The 25,096-nt window shown below is 34.5% G+C and overlaps 3 protein-coding genes across 5 annotated transcripts in view; all 3 read left to right on the top strand.

The window, feature by feature from the left end:
* LOC111709307 (uncharacterized) overlaps positions 1-16,481 on the top strand; it is a 22,094-nt gene extending 5,613 nt beyond the window's left edge. Inside the window, exons 3-10 of the mRNA XM_023482940.1 lie at positions 3,949-4,009; positions 6,844-6,950; positions 12,296-12,437; positions 12,656-12,738; positions 13,595-13,686; positions 14,672-14,876; positions 15,746-16,178; positions 16,371-16,481. Coding sequence (XP_023338708.1) covers positions 3,949-4,009; positions 6,844-6,950; positions 12,296-12,437; positions 12,656-12,738; positions 13,595-13,686; positions 14,672-14,876; positions 15,746-16,178; positions 16,371-16,436 — 1,189 coding nt within the window. The 3' untranslated portion in view covers positions 16,437-16,481. The remainder of the gene's footprint in view (positions 1-3,948; positions 4,010-6,843; positions 6,951-12,295; positions 12,438-12,655; positions 12,739-13,594; positions 13,687-14,671; positions 14,877-15,745; positions 16,179-16,370) is intronic.
* LOC111709306 (peptidyl-prolyl cis-trans isomerase CWC27 homolog) lies at positions 435-25,054 on the top strand. Of its 2 annotated transcripts, none has more exons than XM_023482939.1 (15): positions 435-447; positions 2,925-2,928; positions 16,856-16,967; positions 18,602-18,716; positions 19,377-19,474; positions 19,827-19,904; positions 19,974-20,010; positions 20,253-20,299; positions 21,391-21,456; positions 21,687-21,797; positions 22,370-22,456; positions 22,666-23,113; positions 23,567-23,649; positions 23,829-23,924; positions 24,747-25,054. In XM_023482939.1, exons 3-15 carry the CDS (start codon positions 16,863-16,865, stop codon positions 24,861-24,863), a joined length of 1,488 nt encoding a protein of 495 aa, XP_023338707.1. In that variant the 5' UTR covers positions 435-447; positions 2,925-2,928; positions 16,856-16,862; the 3' UTR covers positions 24,864-25,054. The 2 variants fall into 2 exon arrangements, with proteins under 2 accessions (XP_023338707.1, XP_023338706.1); XM_023482938.1 differs by lacking the exons at positions 435-447; positions 2,925-2,928 and adding exons at positions 2,519-2,523; positions 3,458-3,464 and having other exon boundaries at positions 16,855-16,967.
* LOC111709305 (DNA repair protein XRCC1) overlaps positions 25,020-25,096 on the top strand; it is a 34,992-nt gene continuing 34,915 nt past the window's right edge. For both annotated transcript variants that reach the window (XM_023482936.1, XM_023482935.1), the window contains exon 1: positions 25,020-25,096. In XM_023482936.1, the coding sequence (XP_023338704.1) occupies positions 25,073-25,096 (24 nt within the window). In that variant the 5' untranslated portion in view covers positions 25,020-25,072.

The following is a 25,096-nucleotide window of genomic DNA, read 5'->3' as shown; positions in this document are numbered from 1 at the left end:
TCTTTCTTGACAATTACAAAGAAAATGATATATGACATGAAAAATTCAAGAAAAAAATATTTTGGAGCTGTGTAGGTCTTTTTTTAGAGATATTGAGCTAAAAATTTATTTTAGTTTTCATGGTACGCATTGGAATGGGAAAAGCTACCGCGCGAATCTATTTTCAAAAGTTGGTCATATGTGGACACCTTAATGTCCATGCCATGCAAAAATAAAAGGTATCTTTGGTGGCCACCTTCAACAAGTCAATTGTGGATACTGGGAGTGAGGGTGGTTGTACTGTACTGTAAATTGATTCTGTACTCCAAACTGTACCCCCCCCCCCCCTTCTCATAATTCAATAAGCATCAGACAAGGATTGATATTCTCTTGAAAATAACAGAGTTTAACAGGTATGCACTGTCTTTTCATGATCGGAACATCAATGATTTTACTAATTCACTTCCTGTCTTCTTAAGATTTTTTGATTAATTTTGGATCACTCAGGCCCTACTTCTGGTTTATAACATAAACATGATGACATTTCTGATGTAGAAAAGATTCAGTAACATTCTATAAACTCTTTTTGTTCTGAAGGTAGTTTCTTGAAACTGGCCACCTGGAACCTTTCCCCTTCCTTTTGACAAAACAATTCATGAACAATCTAGTATAAAGCAATAAAATCAACCTAGCCATCCTGGAGCCTCAAGGTTTCCTACCCATGTGTTAAGCTGAACCAATGACTAAACTTTTACATTCTGGTCTTCAAATGATCACAATTCCATGGTCAAAACTAGATAATAATACAAATCCACAATCACTTAAATCTAGTAAAAAATACATGATCTAAAGTTATTAAGAAAATCTATAAACCCTTATACTGCTTTCTTGATCTCATAAGAAATAAGGGACTAAATGGCTATTTAACATTACGTCTTGTTCCTGAATGCCTAGTTCACTATGCCTAGATTCATGAATGCCTAGTTCGTAATGCCTAGATAACATTATGTCTAGATAACACCATGCCTAGATTCATGAATGCCCATATAACATTATGCCTATATTTCTGAATGCCTAGAAAACATTATGCCTAGATTTCATAATGCCTAGTCACCCAATGCCTAGATAACATTAGACTGAATTGAATGCCTATAGACATTGTCAAGCAATAAATAAATGATTCTAATATTTTTGCATGATTTATTACATATTTTATTGGTCAAATTTTTGCCTATCATGGGCCAAAGTAGAAATATAATCAGCTCTTGGCATGCTGTCAAAAGCATCAACAACAAACTAGGGCTGGGCGCGTTAACGGTGGAACGATCGTTCTTTCCTGAGAACGAACAGAACGATCAAGAACGATCCCATCGTTCCTCAAAAAAGTTGGAACGTGCCCAGCCCTACAACAAACCTTAATCTTTCTCTTGCATCTAGGGACCTCTGTTTTCTTCCAGTGTTGGTTGTCATGTCCTGACCAACAGCATTAGATAAGTAGGCTCTTCTGGCCTCAGCATCCTGCTTGATGAACAGCTCCTGAATATGCCAGACATTTGGAGAATGACCTACCAAACTATTCCATGTTCTTTTATGAGACTCAAGCATATTGTTTGTCTGAGGTCCGCCCTCCTTTACAGACTCAAAATGGTTCCAAAGTTTAGGCATAAACAATGGTGATCGCCCATTTCTCCGACAAATCCAGGTGTTGTTGAAGTATTAACCAAACTCCTCCAATTCGGCAGCATAGTCTAACCAATCTTGATAGTTGTCTAAACCATGCTCCACTATTGGAAGAATAACATCATTGTAAGTAGATACAACCTCATCTGCAGGTACATAGCAGAGTGAATATAGCTTGTAGGTTAGCTCTTGAAATTTAGCCTCCTGGTGAAAGAGAGCCTGGAGACCCAAATCTCCAAGTTTGCTCCAAATCACAGAGTGATGATGGAATCTGACTCCCTTTATGAACAGCATGAGGAAAGACTTTTTCCCAGGCAGAAAAAAACAGCCTTTTCAAAGTCAGTTATAATTGTTTGCATCCGGTTTGGCTAGCCAACATTCTCCTTAATCTTCTTGGAAAGTGTTTCATATGTGATCAACTTCTTGTTTGGCAATAGTGCAAACATACATGGTATACCTTTGCCCCCTGTCTCTGATGCAGCCATTCCAATGTACACCTAAATCATATTTTTATCATTTCTATGTGTAATTCATAGAAAATAGAACAGCTGCTAATAAAAACAATAGTACCTGGGTGAATGGTTTTAGAGCTGATTTAAAAGTTCCATCAAAGAGCCAGGTGCTATGGTTTCGAAGTATGTCAATGGCCTACTGACTAACAAACATTACCAATGATTGACTTAGTTCCTGATCAACAAAGTTCTTGTACACCATAAACTCTCCACTATCTGCAGCTTTAATGAACTTATCTGGAACATCAGTATTCATATAGTCTTGAATAGAAGTAGGAAGGGGTGGTCTTGGATTCATTATCTGCCACTGACACCATAACTTCATTCAAATGGAACTTGAACTTGATGCACTGTTCAACTGGCCAGGAAAGTTAGAACTCAACATATTATGACTGATCTCATGTAGCACAGTGGCAGGTTTGGCACCCTGCACACCTGCATATTGAGCAAGAACAGCTTTCTCCGTTTTAGATGCTTCCATCTTAAGCAGCTGGTTACCATGAGTGGCGTGTGGTCTGGTAAATCTCCACCGAATAAGTTTCCAGTAGTTTTTCTGGTGATAAGAGTAGCTTTGCATTTTCGGTTACTGCATCGCCAGTTTATAGTCTTCAATCCAGAGCCATTCCCAACATAGTTAAAGTTGTATTTGTCCCTTAGTCCATCACCTCCCTTTCTCGTCCTAGTTGCACTTATGAGAGCAGCATGAGAGCAGCCATTGCATGTCAAACTTTAACTGAAGTTTCACATTTTCAGAAAGTTGTTTGCGGATTTTGTAAAAATGTTACCGGATTGTATGTTTTTTTCTCTCTTTAATATTTTTAATTCTCTTTGAAATACATTGTCTAGGCATTCAATGCACTCTTATGTTATCTAGGCATAATGTTATCCAGGCATTCATGAATCTAGGCATTGTGTTCTCTAGGCATTATGTTATCTAGGCATTATGAACTAGGCATAATGTTATCTAGGCATTCCGAAATCTAGGCATAATGTTGTCTAGTAATTCATGAACTAGGCATTCATGAACTAGGCATTTGGGAACTAGGCATAATGTTACTGAGCCGACCAAATTCAACATAAAAAGTAAAAATCTAGGTCTAAATATTGTCTGTCCTTTAATTAATCAATCATACCTAAGCTGGGAATATGCATATGACATTAATTGAGTAAATTTCTCAAGCCTCTCAATTCTGAAAAGTTACCCAAAACTAATTTCAATTAACCTTAGAGACCCTATTTCCCCTGTGTCATACTGGTGTATTCAACTGGACTACCAATAAAAAAAGTCCAAAAATTCTGGGCCCTGGTCCTTCATTCTTAGAGAATTAATACTGGTCCCCGAACTAACAACAAAGATCCCATACTCATCCTTCTTGGTCTTCTTGTATTAAACACCTTTTACTTTCTGCAAGTTTGAAATGCTCTGTTATAGCCCTTGCTTTTCATACTGTCTTCTTGTACTAAAATGTTGAACTGAAATGTCACCAATCTTCCTCCCGAAATTCTCTGTTTCATTCTGATCATTTTAAGAAAGTCTTTCTGCTCAAGTTTTTTGTTGTTCTTCAGTTTGCGTAAACTTTGGTCTTCATCTGCTTTATGCTGACTGTTCTACAGGGAGATCATATTATAATTAATCTATTCTTTACCTGACTTATTGTACTTTTTGTAATTAAGGTCAAAGTTGGAGATGTATTGCAGATTTATTAGATTTGTATTCTTGTTTAAGATTTTTGGTTTCTATTTTATATTATTTTACAAATAAACATTTCTTTTTCAGCTCTGAGACTGATGTAGAGTCCTTGAGGGATGAATCAAAACAATTCAGAAAACAGTTCAAGGTAAAGAAGCAACATTCTTATTGTCAAATAGGAGAACAATCCCAATATGGTTTTTAATTTAAGTGAGGCTTTATATATTTCTCACTCAGATTGAACCATTTTCTATGTCACCTTCCTGGGAAAATCCATACAATCTGAGTTATGACATGATTTGGTTTTAGTTTTGAGTGTAAAGGAAATAAAACAAGAAAGGAATAAATCATTGTAAGACACTTTCTGCAAGTATTGTTCACAGTGTCTCCACACTATTATTAAAGTTTTTGTTCCTCAGCCTCAAATACACTCTTTATCTTCAACCAGACTTATTCTGACCCAAGAAGTTTCTGCACACCTAGAAATCATCTCTGCTTTCAGTCCTGAGTTTCATAAGGGTTTCTTCATGGATTCAAACTTGATGATTAATTGGAACTCATCATTTGAGCCCAGAAAGCTTTGTGGGCACTAAAGGATGCTCTCCCATCCTGAAAGTTTCAATCTGCTGCCCTGTAAGTGTCCTGGTTGCCCAATTCAGTATTCATTTTGCAGAATTTGACCAGAAGCTTGGACCACTTGCAATTCTCTACACAAGTCTGGAGAATCCACCACTTTGTCAGGATGGACATAAGCTTCAACATCACCTTTTTCTAGTTGACAGGTTCCAATCCATGCAGGACTTTAGTATTTTACTCCCCTTGAACTCCCCTCTGAAGGAATCTTAGCTTATTTATTTCTATCAGGAGATTTATGGGTTTTCAGTCTAACTTGACCTGAATGCATTAGCTGTTGATTCGGAGACCCCTAGGAGAGCTTTCTCTATTCTGAACAAACTCAAACAAGGGAGGGAGTCCAGAGTTCCTCAAATAGTAATCACCGCCACCCAAATCTGTTTTGCGGCAAGCACGCTCCTCAATTGGTAATCTCCACCACCTCAAATAGTAATCACCCCAAAAAAGCATAAAATTAAATCGTTTATTTCTTAGAAATAAGACCATATTGACCTCTTTTAATGGCCCTATGGTGTACAATATTGTTAAAGCTTTCTTTATTGCTCCTTAGTTTCGAAAATAAATCAATAAATATGCCACACTAAGTGCTAGAAATATATTACGTTTTTAGTTTCAAGTTTCGCTTTAAGAATGTTTGTGGCATTTTCCTCTGAATGTTGTTTTAAACTCCTTATATAGAGAGGAAACTTTAACCCATTATTAGTGGACTAAATACTTCATTTTCAGTAGTTGGTGTGATGGGACGAATTTTTCAAAATTTTATGTTCTTTCTATGCATATAATTAGTTTTGTTGTAGATGTTGAACTTTAGTAGGCGAATACAAAAATCTAAACACTGTAAAGGTTTTTTGAAAATATCTTTTAAATGGAGATTGATATTACTTTGGGCGCGGTGAGATAATTTTTAGTAAACAGGCAGCACGACCTTTTTTGTATCTTGACGCCAATCATGAAATGCAGTCATTAAAGTGGCGAATTGGATCTAAGATTCGGCTAAAATGAACTGTGCCTTGATTCTCAGTTTTTGTTGACCAAACAAATCTGGAAATAATTTGAAAATTTAGTTTAAGTCAATACAGATGCCATAAAACCCCGATAGATGTCGAAAATTGTGTTAAAAGTGCATTAAATTCAAATCACAGAAAACAAAATTTTATGGTGATTACTAATTGAGGAGCGTGTTTGCCGCAAAACAGATTTGGGTGGAGGTGATTACTATTTGAGGAACTCTGGACTCCCTCCCTCCTCAAACTCCTTAATGACAGTGCTAGATATTGGTGGCAATGTGTCATACAATATTCCAGGGATGGCTATGTTTTGCCACATTGCAGAGGCTGGGGAGACATTATATAGCCGCTGGTGACTAGAACGGAAGGATTAGGTCCTTGTATGTTTTTGCTTTGCATCATGTCCTACTCTTTCTTTGGCAAGGTCCCCCATGAAGATGAAAACTGCTGAACTGTTCCTTGGACATCCCATTATCAAATCCCGTAGAAACTCCTCTGCCGTTGGAACCTTCATCAGAATATTTGAAAGTGAAACCTGCCTGAACTACTTCGTCCTCAAAAGTATCCGGGTCTTGAATGGTGGAAGTGATGTCTTCTAATAATATGATGATTTTGGTTTTCTTAAACACCAGACACCAAGTTTCCACTAATTTCTTGTGGAATTCTTGAGACTCTAGATGATTGAAATCAGAATTATATCATCTGCTAAGAGTAGGATATTCACAATTTCTCCAGAATCCAGCCTTAATTTAATCCCACTGGCTCTTATCCTTGTGCATAACTAAGACATGTAGATTGTAGATTATGAAAATGACACTTCTCAAATTACATCCTTGTCGGAGCCCACACTCCTAGTACTGATTTCTTTTCCCAGATGAGGGGGTAGATATATTACCTAGAAAACAATAGCTGGAAAGAAAAAAAATGAACTTACTGCTGACGTTAAGCTGTTTCAGATAGGCTAGGAGGAATTTTTCATTGACCCTATCAGAGGGCTCCTTCAGGTCAATAAACGAGATATGAGAGAAATTTCTTACTTTTATCAAAGTTCCATGATAAAATTTAGGATGAATAGAATATATTATTGTTACAATTCCTACATAATCAAGAGCCTTTTTGTACTGGTCATGTAACATCCTCCTTTGATATAGCCTCTACTTATCTTTTTGCTAAAATCTTATTTTTGATATACAACTTGTAGTTGCTTATATCTGTATTTAGAGGCCTTTTAGGGATTAGAATCCCATCTGCTTCTTTCCAGCTGTCTGGCGTCTGTCCTACAATGACAGTGACATTATTTAACATAAATTTTTTTTAATACCACACTGTTTTTACTGTTTAGGCAGATGCAAATCCGGAAAGAGTCAAACAAATAATGATACAAAAGAAAATGTTCAAGTTTTCAAAGAAGCCAAATTTATTAACATGTGCTGAAAAGGAAACTATGAGGTAAGGTTTGTATTTATTTTATTTACAGATCTCTACTGCACTGAGGATTAAAAGAGATATCTACCTTCTTCTTTTGACACCTGGCAAGAAGTCGGAATGAGGGTACTGTTAATTTCTGTATGCAATTTCTCCTTAAAAGGTCAGATTTAACTGGCTGAGCTAGGCATTGTTTTAATATCACTTGGCTTAAACAGATATAAAGTAAAAGGAATCAGTTATTAAATCAGTAAAGTAAAGTGAATCAGTTATTAAATCAGGTACAGGAGGGGTAATTTCCTGGCAAAGCTATAGGCAGGGGCTGAAGTGCAATCATCAGGCGTGCAAAGTGGGGAAAGAGTTCAAGTTACATCTGATTTGACTGAATGCCGCACTCAATTAAAAAGCATGAGTAATGGGGGATCAATTTTGTAGATCCAAAGTAAATAATTTCGGTAGGATGCCTGTGTAGGGACTGATAGCTGTTGGGGTGGGGGGAAGGGGAGGACACAAAGCAAGCAGTTGTTTTATAAAAATGTTAAAGGATGGATACGAATGTAGATATAGGTTGGATTCAAATATTGCAAAAGATATATTGGAATGCGGAAACAGGATGAATATAAATGTTAAAGGATGGATACAAATGTTGATATCGTTTGGATGGATGGATATAAATGTTATGGCGTATGGATGGATTTTGAATTTAATACAGGATGGATACGAATGTCAAAGGATGGATATGAATGTTGAACAGGATGGATACAAATGTTGAGTTGGATTGAAAAGGATTGATTTGATTTGATTTGATTTGATTTGATTTGATTTGATATGATTCGATTTGATTTGATTTGATTTGATTTGATTTGATTTGATTTGATTTGAATGTTGAAAGGGATTGATACAAATGTTGATGGCAGTTGGATTAAGTTAAAGGATGGATGTGAATGTTATGATGGATTTTGATACATGTTGCATTTGCTTGTTGATCCAATGTGGATACAAATGTTAAGTATGGATACATATGCAAGGGGTTGGATTAAAATGAGCTAAAGATATATTCAAATGTTGTTACAGGATGCATTCATGAATTGGATATGTGTTTGAGACGGCAACTCTCCAAAAGGCTCACTGTATGTAAAGACGACATATAGTTGTATTAGAATTTATTGACAACTTTCTTTCTTTCACATATTCAGCCTCAAGAACGTTCTATATAAATCACAAGTTGATAATTGAACTTGAAACAATAAAAATAAAAAGGTTAAGACAGTAAGTACTAAATAACCATTTGTTGTTAACGTCATTAGACTCAATAGTTATTTGTTTAAATCATAATCAATAATTTATCAACTCTTAGACCTAATAGTGCAGATTATACTGGTTTTGCGAGTTTTGCCAAGATTTAAGCTTATTGCAACTCAAATGAATCTTTACTTTAAAAGAAATACCATGGATACATTCTACTGTACTTGGGAAGAATTTTTATCCCTGGCTGGCAGGTATATATAACTGAAAACTTTGTCTAGTCAAAGCCAAGGATGCATTACAGGTTGCTTCAAAAAAATTAAGATCTCTTCTGCATATGCATGGTCCAAACAATATGAATGTTAAAAATTGGTAAAATGTTAAAGGATGGATACCAATGTTGATATCGGTTGGTTTCAAATTAAAGGATGGATACAAATGTTATGAAGGATTATGAATTTGATATATGACGGATACAGCTGCTTTCTTTATTACAGGAGCTGCTCCTAGAGTCTCTGCTATGTTAGCTGTGCATTACCAGAGCTGCTCCTGGAGTCTCTGCCATGTTAGCTGTGCATTATCAGAGCTGCTACTAGAGTCTCTGCTATGTTAGCTGTGCATTACAGAAGCTGTTCCTAGTGTTTCTGTTGCTTAGCCGTACTTACAGTTTGAGCTACTCCCAGAGCTATTCACTGAGTCTCTTCTATGTTAGCCATACTTACAGTTCGAGCTGCTCCAAGGGTCTCAGCTTTGTTAGCCTTACTCGCAGTTCAAGCTGCTCCTAGAGTCTGCTATGTTATCATCATTGTTATCCTTATTGTTATCCTCATTGTTATCATCATTGTTATCATCATTGTTATCATCATTGTTATCATCATTGTTATCATCATAGTTATATCTTTGTTATCATCTTTGTTATCATCATTGTTATCTTTATAGTTATTGTCTTTGATATCATCATTGTTGTCATCATTGTTATCATTATGTTTATCAGCATTGTTGTCAACATTAGATCTGTGAAGAGCTGTTACACAATGATCTGGTTCTGCTGATGGTTCCACATCAGGTCTGTAAAGAGCTGTTTCACAATAAGCGGTGTCTCTGTTCTCAGAATCATCTGGTTCTGCTGGTGATTCCACAACAGGTCTGTGAAGAGCTGTTCCACAACAAGTGGCGTCTCCGTTCTCAGAATCTTCTGGTTCCGCTAGTGGTTCCACAACAGGTCTAGCTTCTGCTCCTGAAGTCCTAAGTCTGACTAGATCTTCTACCTGCTCCAGATTTATAAAGAGCTGTCTCTAAAGATCAGCTTCTCCAGTCTCAGGTTTAGACATCGTCTGATATCTTGAATATTCTAGTTCTCTGTATCCAGGATTTTCCAGTGGGTAGTTCAGATGGGCTGGTAAGAGAGCAATTGATAAGTCTGACTGGATCTTCTAGCTGCTCCAGATATATGAAGTGCTGTCTGAAAAGATTAGCTTCTCCAGTCTCAGATATAGGCAGCATCTGATATCTTGAATATACCAGTTCTCCTCTGTATCCAGAATATTCCAGTGGGTAGTTCAGACAGGCTGGTATGAGAGCCATTGGTCCAGTTCTAGAAACTACAGGATATGAATCCCTTAATGAGATCTACAGATGAGTATGGTGGAATCTACTGACAAGTTCTTGGTCTATATTGGTATTCTAGCTGCTCCATTTCTTGGGTTTCCCTATTGCACTGTTATTGAGTGTCCCTTTTACATGAACCATCTCAAGAATCTAGAGCTTCATCTGGCTGCTCCATATCTTGGGTGTTTCCATTGAAAGAAGATGGAACTGGAGCAAGTCCTGGAGATCCTGGCTGCTCTGTATCTCTGGTGTCCCTATTACAGGAACCATTTTGAGAATCTAGAGCTTCATCTGGTACATCTTAATGTGTAGTTAAACTAGCCGGGACTGTTACAATCTCAGCTGTGACAGAAACCAATGGAGAAAGGTCCCTTGGGGATGCTGATGAATCTGAAGAAGCAGATTCATGTATAATGGTGGGAGAAGATTCCTCTATTTGTCAGCTGTATTGACTGTTAGCTGTCTATGAAGTACAAGTCTCCAGGCCTTAAGTGGGGTAAACGAGAACTATGGCTCTAACATCTATCCTGTATAAGATCCTGGAGTGAAGTGATCCTATTCTTCAGGTTCTATTATCAGCTTAGATTCAGACCAAGGGTTGAGGGGTTTTAGTATCTGGTCATATTCTAAATATTACACCATGCTTTAACTACTACAACAATCATATCAAAGCTGCAATTCGTATCAAATTTGACAATCGTATCAAAGCTGACACTTGTATCATAGTTGACACTCATATCAAGGTGACACTCGTATAAATTTCATAATCCATCATGTCATTCGTATCCATCCTTAACATTAGTATCCAGATCAGATAAACAATCAAACCCAACCTATAACAAATTTGTAATCCATTATATTATTTGTATCCATCCTTTAACTACAACCTTTATCAACATTCGTAGCCATCCCTTTACATTTGTATCCATTCTTAACATTCGTATCCAGATAAGAACAAAAATTGAATCCAACCTGTATCAAATTCATAATCCATCATGACATTCGTATTCAAATTAGAACAAAAATCATATCAAACCTGTATCAAATTCAAAATCCATTATAACATTCGTATCCATTCTTTTTAACATTCGTACCCAACCTGTTAGAACTAGCAATCATAAAATTTGTATCCATCCTTTAACTCCAATCTATATCAATATTTGTAGCCATCCCTTTACATTTGTTCCATTCTTAACATTTGTATCCAGATTAGAAAGAACAAAAAACGAAACCAACCTGTATCAAATTCATCATTACATTTGTATCCATCCTTAACATTAGTAACCAGATTGGATAAACAATCAAACCCAACCTATATCAAATTCATATTCCATCATTAACATTAGTATCCAGAAAAACAGCTTGCTCCACATCCTCCCCCTTCCCCCTAACTCCACCAGGCATCCCACCGAATTATTTACGTTGGATCTACATAATTCTTTCCCCATTACTTTTAATTGAGTGCAGCATTCAGTCAACTCAGCCCCTGCCTAATTTCCTGTGAAAATAGGTGCTTTTATAAACCTCATTGGATTTATTATCTAGGGTTTCATTATTCTGGGGGTGGGGGCGTCTGTTGAAAACCCTAGTATAATGACATTAACATGATAGAGCAAATACAAAAAAAAACTCAACAAAAAGGGATCAAATTCTGGTTCATATGATTACTGATACAGCTATATGGATTATGATTTTGTGATAGAAAATGAAGGTTAACATTTAATTAACAAAAGAAGGTTAAAATTTAGCTAAATAATGAAACAGTAAATAAACAAAACCTAAAAAAAAATTGATAGTATCCGAGTTACTGCTTAGCTGATTACTGAAATTGGTACCTGTGCCTTTCATGTTCTGATAAAATGATAAAGATGGTTAACATGTTGCTGACAAAAATAGATAATAGCCGTATTGTCAGTTACATGTGTAGCTAAAGTATCTTTCACTGCCCTTGGTATTTTTTAATTTAGTCATTATTCAACAGAAAACTACCTCTGGTATGGATAATCTTTTACTTTACTCAAGGGGGGGGGATGTAATATTTCTTATTTAGGTACAGCTCAACTCTCAAGTGTTACAGTTTGACTGGCTATTATCGATAACATAAAACATTGATGCTCTGCTTATTTAGTGAAATTTTGCAGTAAAGAGCTTTATCTACAGATTGTATAACTATAAAGAATTCTAACAGAATTAAAACTTGTCTTTTCTAATCCTTTGCAACCTGAAGTCAAGGACCTTTGAAATTTCAAATTTTAGATTAGTTACAGTATAAAGTATCAAAGGTACAAATTTTTACAACTTTCAACACTTTTTTCTGAAAAAAAACAACGGATGGGTCTATTCATCAAGTAATTCGAAGACTTAAGTCGGAGGCATGGTAGGATCAAAAAGTCTGGAGCCATTTAAGTATTCCGAAAAATATTCTCTGTGTTGACATTTTTTTTGGAATTTTATGATGAAACCAAAAATACTTTATTTTGATTTGCATCTTTCCATTATATTTGACTGGTATTTAGGTATTTACACCAGAAGGATCCACATGAATGGACAATAGAGCGTCTGGTTGAGAGCTTTCCAACAGATAAATACGAAGTCAAGAAGGTTTTAAAATCCAAAGGCCCAAGAAGTCAAGAAGTTATGCAAAAATTAGACAATCAAGTAAGTCTTTCTATATATTTTTAATAAAATCAAACAGAACAGAATTTCAACAAATAAGTTTAAATTTCTCCCATTACTTTTGTTATATTTTTATTGTTCTTATCCTTTTGCAGCTACTATCTTGTCCTTCATATAAATTGTATAAAAATGTAATTAACTTGTTAACATTTTTAAGATATCAAATTATATCTTGAATTCATAAGTTTATTAATGTTTAGGTGGCAGAAAATTGGAAACAGCTTAGTAAAGGAAACCTAGAAATAGATCTAACTTTTGAAAAACATCTCAAACAGTTTCAAAGGTTAGAAAAAGAGTCTTAAAGGGACTGTAAGCGTAATTTCAAGTGACCGTTACGGAAATGACAGATTCATAACATCACCCTTAAAAGCTTTGTCTGATCAAGTATGAATTATATATCAACTGATTGCGTTTTTCCTACCAAAGTAACTGGCGCATTTCTGCTGCAGGAAAACCATCAGAAGTAAACACTTCAATCATAGAAAAATTAAAATATCTTCCACATCACTGATTAGATTAAGGTTTCAACAGTGCCGTTTTGGGACGGACATTAGCAACTTGGTTCTTGAAGCGTAATTTAATGTGACGCCTAAATGAAAGAGTCAAATGCCCGATTCATAACATTCATAGATAGACAACTCACTTTATGTCTTTTTCATTACTGCTCAGGTAAAGGTGTGAATGGTCTTTCACACCTTTACGTGGGCAGTAATGAAAAAGACATAAAGTGAGTTGGTCTATCTTTAAACTTGTGGACTGTCAATTTTATTCCTTCTCTCGGGAGCCTAAATCTGGAAGTAAACTTGGGAAAAACAATTTGAATATCTGAGTACGTTTCTTCTCACCACTACCGAGCATATTACGTTTTTGGCTGTGTTTGTCTGAATTATCTATCTTATCAGATAAGAATCTACCATGAGACTTAAGCGGCCTATCTAAAGTACGTCATTAGGACGGACCTTGTTCATTCAAGAAACGTACTCAGATTAAGGTTTATTGGGAATCTTTGTGAATATTAGACACAAAAATACATTTTATTATAATTTAAATTTTTCACAATCATATATAAATCTTGTCAAAAATGTTAGATATTTATTTTGTTTAAGTAGAAGGTCCTTAATTGTTAAATTGTTACGTAGGATTCCAGTGGTGCTAAGTGAAGAAGAAGAATCTAATATCCTAGAAAATATAAAACGTGGTTATGCTGCTACTACACCGAAACTCCTAGTAGGTTAGTTACAGTTGATAAGACATAAGACAAATTTAGGCTGGCTCTTCGAAATTGGTCACAAAATAGGTATTGAATCTTTGGAATAGAAAGCCGACTTTGAAACTCAAGTTATTACTTTGAATAGTCAAATGAGCATGAAGCACAGCAATTGTGCAGTGGAAGCAGGCAAATTTCACTGATTTTTTAAAACTTACTAGTAAGGCCTTTGTAACAACATCAAAGACACTTCAGTATTGTTTAAATATTGTCCTCAGTGTCCTCAGTTTTCTGGTTATCATTGTAGGAATTATGGTTAGGAAATATTTTGGGCTTTAAGACACAAAATATGACAATCTCTTGATCAGTTAGGATAAGTCTCGTATTTCATAAATGTGATCCGATGTTTTTGGTTTTTCAAAATTACCTCGATATTAAATAGAATTTTGTTCAGATCATAGATTAATACAGCTTTCCAATATGTTGTTTAAAGTGGAGATTAATTTAAATTATTCATATTATTTGATAAATTATAACCTGGCAAATTTTGAAGGTACAAAATAGCAGACCACATTTTGGAAATCCAGATTTCTTTTTTTAAAATCCTATCTGGATTACTAAAGAATATCAGAGCGTATTCAGGGGGGCTATGGGGTCTAAGCCCCCCCCCCCCGGACCAGTGAAATCTATTGATTACAGGGGGTTTTCAGGCCCTAATGGGTGCTATACCCCCCCTGGAAATAAAAAAACTAAGCCCCCCCCCCTTGGACAAATTCCTGAATACGCTCCTGAATATGTGTTCTGGAAGCTACAAAGAAAATGCCGTGTACACACTGCACAGAAGGGATGTTATTTCAATCCACTGGCACAACGGTACTAAATATCATACAAAATTTTAAAGGGCCATCTTTGTTAATCTAACATACCACTCAAGCAATGGAGGGTGACTTTAAACTGGGTGTACTATTCGTACTATGTATATAAAGTAAACAAAGTTTGTTCGTTTCAGAAGGAGGAGAGTTTACACGGATATATGACGACTACGCCAGGAAGATTGGAAAACTCACTTCATGTCCGCTATTGGAGAAAGAACAAACAGATCTTGGAGAAATAAAGGATTTATTCGGAGAGAATAGTTTACCTGGTTCACCTGCTGTAGGAGAATCCAGTCCTTACGGAGAAACTTCGCTGCTTAACACTAGCTTAAACCTCAGGTAATGCTTTACATTTGCTCCAATACCTCGCTTTTTTAAATAAACAAAATAAATCTAACTTAATGTGCTGATTGTTGGGTTCTATCCTCATAGCGGAATTCTGGTAAGGCCCTAACTCTTAAATTAGGTCACGTGATAAGTTTTATCTATCTATCATAGGCCCCAATAAACAATATCCATGTTTAAAGTGATACACCGCGAAACCTATTACAGACATTTTGTTCACAGTAAACTGCTATACAATCACAATCTGCTCATGTTATCTTTATCGTGGGTTAGGTTAGGTTGGGATTATATTACGGGCCGAGCGCTGTGGCCATTAATCTGGTCCGAGCTCTGCGGCTATTAAACACTTAGTTGTTAAAGTTTGCTAGAATTTCTCTCAAGATCATTACTTCAGGATTAGTCTTTCCCCAATGTCAATCTGCCCATGTTTTCTATGTAGGTGGGTTGGGTAATGCCTCTTTTTCAGGGGTGATCGAGGTTTTGTGATTTTATAAATAAATACATATTTTATTTTTAATTACCCGAGATTTCCGGCCAAAATTTGAGTTAGGGCCTAACCACAAACCTTACAGTAAGAAATTAACAGATTTGCCTGGAGTTTTCCCTGTAAAAATCAACCCACTTAGCTTAGAATTTTAAAACCAGATGAAAAACATTCCCGTGGTTTTACCGCGTTCCAAAATCTAAATTTTAGGCAAATCAGTCAAAATGGTTATAAGAATTATGATCGGACATCGAAACAAACAAACAAACGGAGATTACAACTTCATACGCTTTTTGCTGAATGAAAATTCTTTCAAATAGATAAAATAAGAGAAAATTTTATTTTTTTAATTACTTCTAAATCTAAATCTTTTGTTCAGTAAAGAAAAGAGTGTTGATATAGAAGGATTTAGAGACAAGTACCTAAACCAAAATAAACCAAAACAGAAGGAAACTAAAACCCTAAAACCATTCTCAAATGAAAAACCTGGAATAAAGAACGCACAAGAATTGTACGAGGCATGGTACAGAACTCAGGAAGATAAACGTCGTCTTGTTTCTAAACAGATTCAGCACGTTAACGTTGACGAAATTGTCAGCGCTGAGGCGGCTATAGAGCCTCTAGTGCCGGCCTCGAAGTGGGTGAGGAAGGAGGAGGATGTGAAGGTTTACCAGGACGTAAATCAGAGGACGGGTCAGGATGAAATATACCTGTTCTCAGAGGATAAAGGGTCGAGCTCTATATCTGTTTCATCCTCTCCGGATTTTATAAAAATTCCAGAAAATCTTAAACACAAATTTAATTTTTTCCAGGTTCGTATTTTCTTTTTTTAAACTTTAAAATCGCAATCTTTCTTAAACGGACTCAATTTTAAACCTTTATCTGAGGAGATTACTTTTTTCTCTAACAATTGTCAATTCTCAGAAAGAATAACGAGCATATTTCAATCATTGAAATGGTTAAAATCTGTTTTATTTATGAAATGTTACATTTTAATTTTTTAGGTGAATGATAGTGTTTATGACGCTGATGGAGAATTCTTGTACAGAGTTCCAGGACTTCAGAAATAGAAAAGTTTTTAAGCGAAAATAAAATAAAAAGTTTTCTGAAATTTATCAAATAGGCGAGTTTTTGTATATAGAAGATCAGAAGAATTATGGAAACTTAGGAAAAGAGCAGCTTTTTTGTAATGTTGAATAATATCTTAAAACATTTACAATTTGTATTTATCGTTTGCTTTAATCGGAGCTAATTATGATATTTCATATTCTTATAGAACTATAAACTTGCAATCAGTTGTCAAAGTTTTACAAAAATGTTCTTATATCCTGCAGTATACTGCTTACATTCGCTTACGATTCATCTTTTCTGTAATTTCTGACTTAATTTGTATTTAATCTGTGATATCTTGCTGTGAAATGTAAAACATTTGTTTTGAATGTTTAAAGAAGAAAAGTAAAAATAAAATGTACCAATATTTCTTGGTTTCAGAAACAATGTCGAATATATACGTGCAGGAGCCCCCCTGCGAGGGGAAGGTGTGCCTCGAGACCTCTGTGGGAGATATTGACATTGAACTCTGGTCGAAAGAATGTCCAAAGGTCCGACAGTTTTAAGTAATCCTGAAATTAGTATGTAATGGGTCAACCTTGGAATTTGAGTAAATATTTCAACATTTTTATAAATATAATGAAGGCGACTTTCGAAGTTAATTCTGATTTACATCAAGTTTTTATACAGTGTTTAATATGCTTACACTAAAACATTAAAATAAAGAGAAGCTGTCAATTGAAAAAGCTCTTTTATTTCTTGCATTTCGAAATTATAGAAGTCGTCTTCACTATATTGACATAATCGCCTACCACCGCAGTGCTCTGCTTTGAATTGAATAAAATCTGTTTTTAATAGTGAAGTCTCTCTCAGAAACTTTTACAAAAGCTCTAGATGAACCCTTGATGTAAGTTCCATAAAATCTTAATGCAAAATTCCTGGTATTTTCTGCAAGAAAGTTTTTATATTCGCCTTGTAAACTTTTTAATTTTCTGATTACTTCCATAAATCTCAATAGAGCTATAAACGATCTGATCTGTAGATCCGGATCCGACGTATTTTATTATTAAAGAACTTCCCTTTTCTTTCGAAAAATGTTCATACTTTGTCTTCTTTTTCGGATTTTTTTCTAAAATTTTGCCAATTCTTCACTATTCAAGACGTCAGAACTGTAATTGAGGGATAACATTTATATTTCGGCCCAAACTCTGGCAATACTACTTTTATTGGTAAAAGTGCACATCATGAAATGATTTTTTATTTATTAAATTGAGAAAAAATTTCAAGTTGATAGAAATTGGATTTTAAAAAAAAATTGAATTGATACGTGAAGTAGACTATTTATCATCTCTAAGTAATCGGAGGGAAAACTAATGAAATCTAACAAAATTTTACATAAATAAGATCTAAAAAAGGTTAAAAATTATCCATTTTCGGTTCTAATCAGTAAATGTATTGAAATTTGCTACAACTTCGGGAGTAACGATAGGGATTGAAAATTCAGAGTTTGTGGCAAAGACTCAATCCTCTGAAATGTATTTTAATCAAATGTCGCTAACCTAGAACTTTAAGTGAACCTAGAACCTCAAGTGAACCTAGAACTTCAAGTGAACCTAAAACCTCAAGTGAACCTAGTAATTCAAGTGAACCTAGAACTCCAAGTGAACCTAGAACTCCAAGTGAACTTAGAACTCCAAGTAAACCTAGAACTCCAAGTGAACCTAGAACTTCAAGTGAACCTAGAACTCCAAGTGAACCTAGAACTCCAAGTGAACCTAGAACTCCAAGTAAACCTAGAACTCCAAGTGAACCTAGAACTTCAAGTGAACCTAGAACCTTATGTGAACCTAGAACCTCAAGTGAACCTAGAACCTCAAGTGAACCTAGAACTCCAAGTGAACCTAAACTTACACGAATGGCATGTCCGATTTATAACGGCATTAAATCATTTTTTATTAACTGAAAATTGATTATTTTTGATTGCGTGTGTTTTTATAAATTGTCGATTAATGGAACAGACTAAAAGAAGAAATTTCAAAGTTCTCAAGATAAAAATATAATCACGAAACCTTCCTTATTGTTGTCCGGATGAAGGTTTGAAGGGTATCGTTGTAAATCGGATTATGAACGGCACCCTTTGAGTCGATAGACCGATGTTAATAATTACAAAAAATATGTTTTTTAGGCTTGTCGTAACTTTATACAGTTGTGCCTGGAGGGATATTACGATAGAACTAAATTCTTTCGTGTAGTACCTGATTTCATAGTACAAGGAGGAGACCCAACCAATACAGGGACAGGTCAGCACATACAAGATCATTAACAGTACAGTACTGTTATTCGGTATGAGACGTCTTTAACAATTTTCTCCTTATAGACGCAACAGATAGAAGTAAGATTAGTAGCGATCAAAAGCGCTTTTTTATCGCATTAAGCCTGTGCCCCCTTTCATTTTTCGCGAACACTCCCTTTAAATGTTGAAAAAAAAATTTTAGAAAATCCGCAACTTTCGTTTTTGTTTTACAACGAGGAAATGTTCACAATTGAAATAGAAGATGGACACGAAGCGTCCTAAAAGTCTAGTATTGTGCATTGCATTTACTTTACAGTGTTATGCAAATTCAGTACAGTTTACTGCATTTACTATACAGTGTACTACATTTACTGTACCCGTAAACAACATTTTCTGAACATTGGATTGCATTTACTTTTCAGTCTACAGCATTTACTGTACGGCGTACTTCATTTACTAAACATTGTACAGTAATACACCCAAAAAAGCTCCTGGACAACAGTCTGCAATAAAATTAAAAAATAATAAAATTTTATAAAATTCCTAGAGGAAAATCTTGAAAACTCTTCCTAAGTCGGATATTTTGATTAGTCAGGGGTAGGAGAATTTTTTAAGCAAAATATACCCCTCACAACGCGTTGATTTTTTAATATAAATAATTATCCAGGTGGAGAATCCATTTGGGGCAAACCGTTCAAAGACGAATTTCACAGTCGTCTTCGTATGGTGCGTAGAGGTCTGTTGGCAATGGCAAATGCAGGCAAGGTAATCATATATATAAACTTTGCTTGTCTGTTTCTTTGTATCCGATAAACGTTTAACACCTGAACCGATGGCCCAAATTTTTGCGGGGCCTCACAAGATCCCAGTAAAGGTTTTGGATGGTTAGAATTGAAAAAAAATACCTTAACAAATTTCAATTTTTCAAAATTCACGGGGAGAAAATCGAAAAAACGCAACAATTTTAAGTTGAAATCGAAGATGACTGGTAACAAAAACAATTACAAAAACCCCTATACAATTGCAACCCTAATGTAGGAAAGATAATTTAGTCAATCAAGGTTATAAATCTATGAAAATTCACAAATTTAAATTTTATTTTGTAAAATTTGTTAAGGATGACAACGGTTCCCAGTTTTTCTTCACACTTGCAGCTACCAAGGAACTACAGAACAAGCATACTATTTTTGGCAAGGTACCACTCGCTATTTGTTTGTTTTCAAATTCCTATTCTGAAAAAAAAACATTAAAATGCTATTTTTAGGTAGCTGGAGACACAATATACAATATGATAAGATTAGGTAAAAAAAATACTAATTCTAACTCTAAACTTGTAGTTTTTTGTCCACGCTTACGTAACACGTTTAAAAGAAATTTCTGAATGATAGTAACAATGGTTTCATTCTAAACATCGTTTGATCGTTAAATTGTAAGGGATAACACAATTATTTCAGTCTTGATTTAGTATATTCACTTATGGCAGTTTGGAAGTTGGACGTTCTAAAGATTTATTTTATCTAATTTAATATAAAACTTTGTATAGGAGAGGGTCACATAGAGGATGGAGACAGACCAAAATATCCCCATAAGGTAAACAACAGTGGATATATATTTATACTTAACACAACCAGATACAATTTTCCTGGACATTATCAGGGGAACTTTGTGAAAACAGTTTTTATCTATCTTTGTCCTCTTAAAAATCGAATTTTTGTAATAAAATGGTTTTGTGTACACAATACAACGCACAATTATTATTATTAAAGGGAGTAACCGGCTATGTAAGGTAGTTGAACTGAATATACACTATGCAGTGTTGTGGAAAGCTTCTTTCGGATTCATTTGAGACATGTTAAACGTTTTAAAGATCTGTAAATCCTGAGTTTGAGCGCAAATTCGATGTACAAAACTCCTACTTTGGGGGTGGATACGTTTTCAGAATTAGTTTTTTTTAAATTATTAAATAACGTCGACATAAAATGTAAAAAAGTTCTACAATAAACTACAGACGTCATGTTGAGAAAATAAAAATTAATCTTTTCATCGAAAATAAGTAATCTTGTTCAATTATTAGTTTCTATTATCTCATTATTCTGGTTCCTCATTATTCACAAAGATTTTCGCAGATTTTCTAGAATTATTATTGAAAAGACGACATTTGTAGAATTTGATAAAATCTGCGAATAAATTCAATAAAATAATAAAAACAAAATAATCGATTTGAGCGTTGATTTATTGACAAACTTCTTTTGAGAAATATGTTCCATCTAACTACACTACTGTATAATTTTTACTTTATTTTTCGTTGTCGTTATTTAATGATTTTTAAAAAACTAATTCTGAAAACGTATCCACTATCCACCCCCAAAGTAGGAGTTTTGAACGTCGAATTTGCGCTTAAACTCAGGATTTACAGATCTTTAAAAAGTTTAATATGTCTCAAATGAATGATCTATCTGCTGTGTTTCATGTTAATAGGACATATTAAAATCCTAATTTGAGTCATACGTCGTCTTCCTATTCCGCTGTTATACATAGGTCTCACTTGGGAGTTCAATCAGTTAAGAGCTAATGATTTTTTCAACCGTAAATACGTTTTTGGATTAGTAGGATTCCATGGAAATCGTTGCATTCCAAAAAAAAGTTTTTTACCGAAAATTAACTTCTTATTATTTTGTTAGATTATCAAGACAAGAGTTCTCATCAACCCTTTTCCAGATATAGTTCCCAGGCTTTCTATAACACAGGTTATTTCATAAAGTTAATTATATTGATGTAATGAGTTTAGTTTAGATATGATTTTGTTTGATTTAATTTGATTTGTTTTAGATTAAATTAATTGGTGATTATTTGATAAGATTTTATATAAATAGAGATTGAATTTATTTGATAAAATATTATATCTTATATTATTATATTATTATTATTATATATTATATCTAATTCAGCTTATATTTGATTATATTTGATGTTGTAGGAGTTGGATAAGGAGGATAGGAGGCAGACTAGCAGAATGAAAGCAACAAAGAACTTCTCTCTTCTCTCCTTCGGGGAGGAGGCAGAGGGGGATGAGGAAGTTACAGAGAAGGTTGTCCATCTTATTTATTTATTCATTCTAATATTTAGACCTTAAAGGGACTGTGAGCTTGATTTCAAGCGACCCTTCATGCCAAGGTGACAATGCCCGATTCAGAAAGTTTCTCTTAATTCCGTTTGATCAATAATATGAAAGATATTGTCATTTTTCTAGACTTAAAAGTGTTTAATTCTGATAACTCCTATTGGTTTTCCTGCAGTATAGAAATGCGCAAGTCACATTTGTTGAGAAATCACAATAATGGATTGGTGGGAGGAGTGAATTTCTGTTTGAATTTGTGGGAGCAAGAAGTCAAAATAGATAGATAGACAACGCTTTTAAGAGTACCGTTGTGAATCGGGCATTGCCATCTTTGCATGGAGGGTCACTTAAACTTACGCTTTCCTTAACCTTATTCATTCATCCCTTTACTTCATATATTCATTTATTCTTCTATGCATTCATCCTTTTATATTATTCATTCATCCTTCTATTCATTCATTCTTTCATATCATTCATTCATCCAGTCAACAATCCCCCAGACATTTTTGATTAAGTTTAATTAAAATTTGATATTTGTTGAGGTTGTGAAGGATAGTCGAGGGAAGAGTAAATCGGCCCATGACCTGGCCGCCGATCCAACCCTAGCTCAAGATATAGATACAGAGATTGTAAGTTTTTCACTTGTTTATTTCTTCTCGTTTTTCTTGCAGTAATGGGTACCCTCATTTTTCATTATCTAAGGTAGAGGAGAAGGTAACATTTTAAAAGTTAAAAATATCCCTTTCTTAAATCTTTTAATGATTACATCCAGTAAAATCTTTATTCATAATTTAACCATTCAAAAATAAATATTTTACTAATACATTTTTTTTTACAGATTAGAAGTTCCGTCGACAAAGGTGAAAAGAAAGAGGAAGAAGAGTTAGAAAGAGAAATTTCTTCCATCCGTAGTAAACTAACGAAGAAAGATAAGAAGAAGGGGAAGAAGGAGGAGAAGGAGAAGAATCTCGACGACGATGAATTAGACTGGGACGAGAACCCATTCGAGAAGGAGAGACAGAAGAAGAAGGAAGAGCTTCAGAAGGAGTTCAAGGCGCTCTCGAAGGAGATGAAGGGAAAGAAGGAGAAGAAGAGAGATGTTGAAGTGGAGAAGGAAGAGAAAGAAGTAGTGACTGAAGAAGAAAAGAAGAATGATATGTTGAGAGAGTATCATGAAGAACAGAAGAAATTTCGATCCAACAAGAAGGATAAAATACCGGACAAGAAATCTAAACGCGAAGAACAGACTTTAGCGCTTCTACAGAAGTTCAAAGCTAAATTGTCAGGTTAAACTTTTTATAGTTTTACCTCTTAAATGATGATGATAATCTTCTTTGAGATTTTAGTAATAATATTGAGAAACACTTTGATGTCTTACCATTCAACAAACAACTACTGCGAAAAAAAATCTTTTTATAAATGCTTGATTACATTTTTTGGTGCTTGGTATCCCAACCCAGACTGATGTAAATCCACATTTCAGTTCTGGGACCGAATTAAATGAATTGGCGAGAGGTCGCTGAACTACCTTCCGCTGGTTCAAATCCTTAATCACTGATTCAAAATAAAGATGAAGGGGAATTTGAATCGGTGATGCAAGATTTGAATCGGCTGTAAAGATAGTTCAGCATTAGCAATTCTCCAATTAACTAGATTCAGTTGCAAAGGGAAGAAGAACGTTTGAATTGATTTGATTTATAAACGAATAATAATTCCTAATAAATTATGGATTTCTTCAGGCATAATAGTAGATGAGGACGGAGAAGATAAGAAGAAAGATGAAGACAAAGAAAAGGAGAAGGATAAAGATCAGATGGAGGAAGTAATAATAATTAATCGTAATCATATTAATATTATCATTATTATCATTTTTATTATAAATATTATTATTATTATTATTATTGTTGTTGTTTATGTTGTTGTCGTCGTTGTTATAGTCATAGTCATAGTCATAGTCATAGTCATTGTCATTAAAATGTTTCAAATATTCATTTTTTTAAGGAGGATGAGGATGAAATACTGGGTGATGACTGGATGAAAGCTCCGCTTAAGTTTGAGGATGAAGGATTAAAACTGGCCAAGGATGCAAATACAAAGGTACAATTAAATGAGTTAATCTCTTATTTTCCTTGACTTTCCTTACTAAATATGTAGCTGTGATGTAATTGTACTGAATGATACGTCAGAGACGACTGTACGGAACTTATACGGGTTGTTTACCCTTGTCAATGACTCTCTGCAGCTGCAAAATTATTTCTTTCTGTTCAAAATCATTAAATATGCCATTAAAAGACAATATTTAAGGCCATAAGATTCAATTTAACCTTGAAAACGTCATGTTTGTTTATATGTACGTGTGTCACACTTGTGTGTCTTCAATTTGAAAATACATTATTAGTGCACCCTAGTACATGCTTCTATTATGTGTTGGTGTTCCATTATTGGACCTTTCAGATCTATAAAATTTTAAATTTAAAAAAAAAGATTCACGTAAAAGTTCGTTGATTGGATCGACCCCCCACCAGGCCACCACCACTTTACAATCATAAATATATAGACAGTTTGTTTTTAATTTTCATGATAGAAACAATCTCAAGGAATAATTGTCGTAAAATATTCTTTAAAAAGTGAATATTTACAAATTTTCTTTTTTTTTCCTTATCATGCTCTGAATTCGTTTCCCCTTTGTCCATTTGACGGACCATTTTTTTTGAAAATAATCTTTTTTATTTTCTTGTGGTTATTTTGATTGTTGCTATGTCGTTAGAACTGTCGAGGATCAACCCAGACCGAAATATATTTTCAATAAATGTGGAACTAACATCTACCTTATTTACTCTACAGAGGTTTGGTCCATCACCAACACCGAATTTTAAATTGTTTGTATTAATTTATTCTGAAAGAAATATCTGTGTTTAGGATGATGATTGGTTTGATATATACGACCCAAGAAACAAACTGAATAAACGGAGACGTGAGAAGGATGCTATTGAGGGAATGGAGAAGAAAAGAGCAGAAAAAATGAAGAAATTATAGACGACATTTTATTTAATTTTTTTGGCGCCAAACTGTTCCATTTCATTCTGAATTGTGATTAACGTAATATCTTAAAGTTAAACCAAAAATTCTGTTTCTTGTGTTAAACGTATTCTCTTAATATAAACTGGTATGTTGTGATAAAAACTGCATTCATTTCAATATTTTGTTGGATTTAACCTAGGATTTAGTTTCAGATAAGAAATAAAATGCCTCCGTTAAAGTACACAAAG

Source organism: Eurytemora carolleeae, unplaced genomic scaffold (assembly GCF_000591075.1).
Source record: "Eurytemora carolleeae unplaced genomic scaffold, Eaff_2.0 scaffold315, whole genome shotgun sequence".
Lineage (NCBI taxonomy): Eukaryota > Metazoa > Arthropoda > Copepoda > Calanoida > Temoridae > Eurytemora > Eurytemora carolleeae.
The sequence above is the reverse complement of the archived record's forward strand: the minus strand, read 5'-3'. Positions and strand labels throughout refer to the sequence as shown.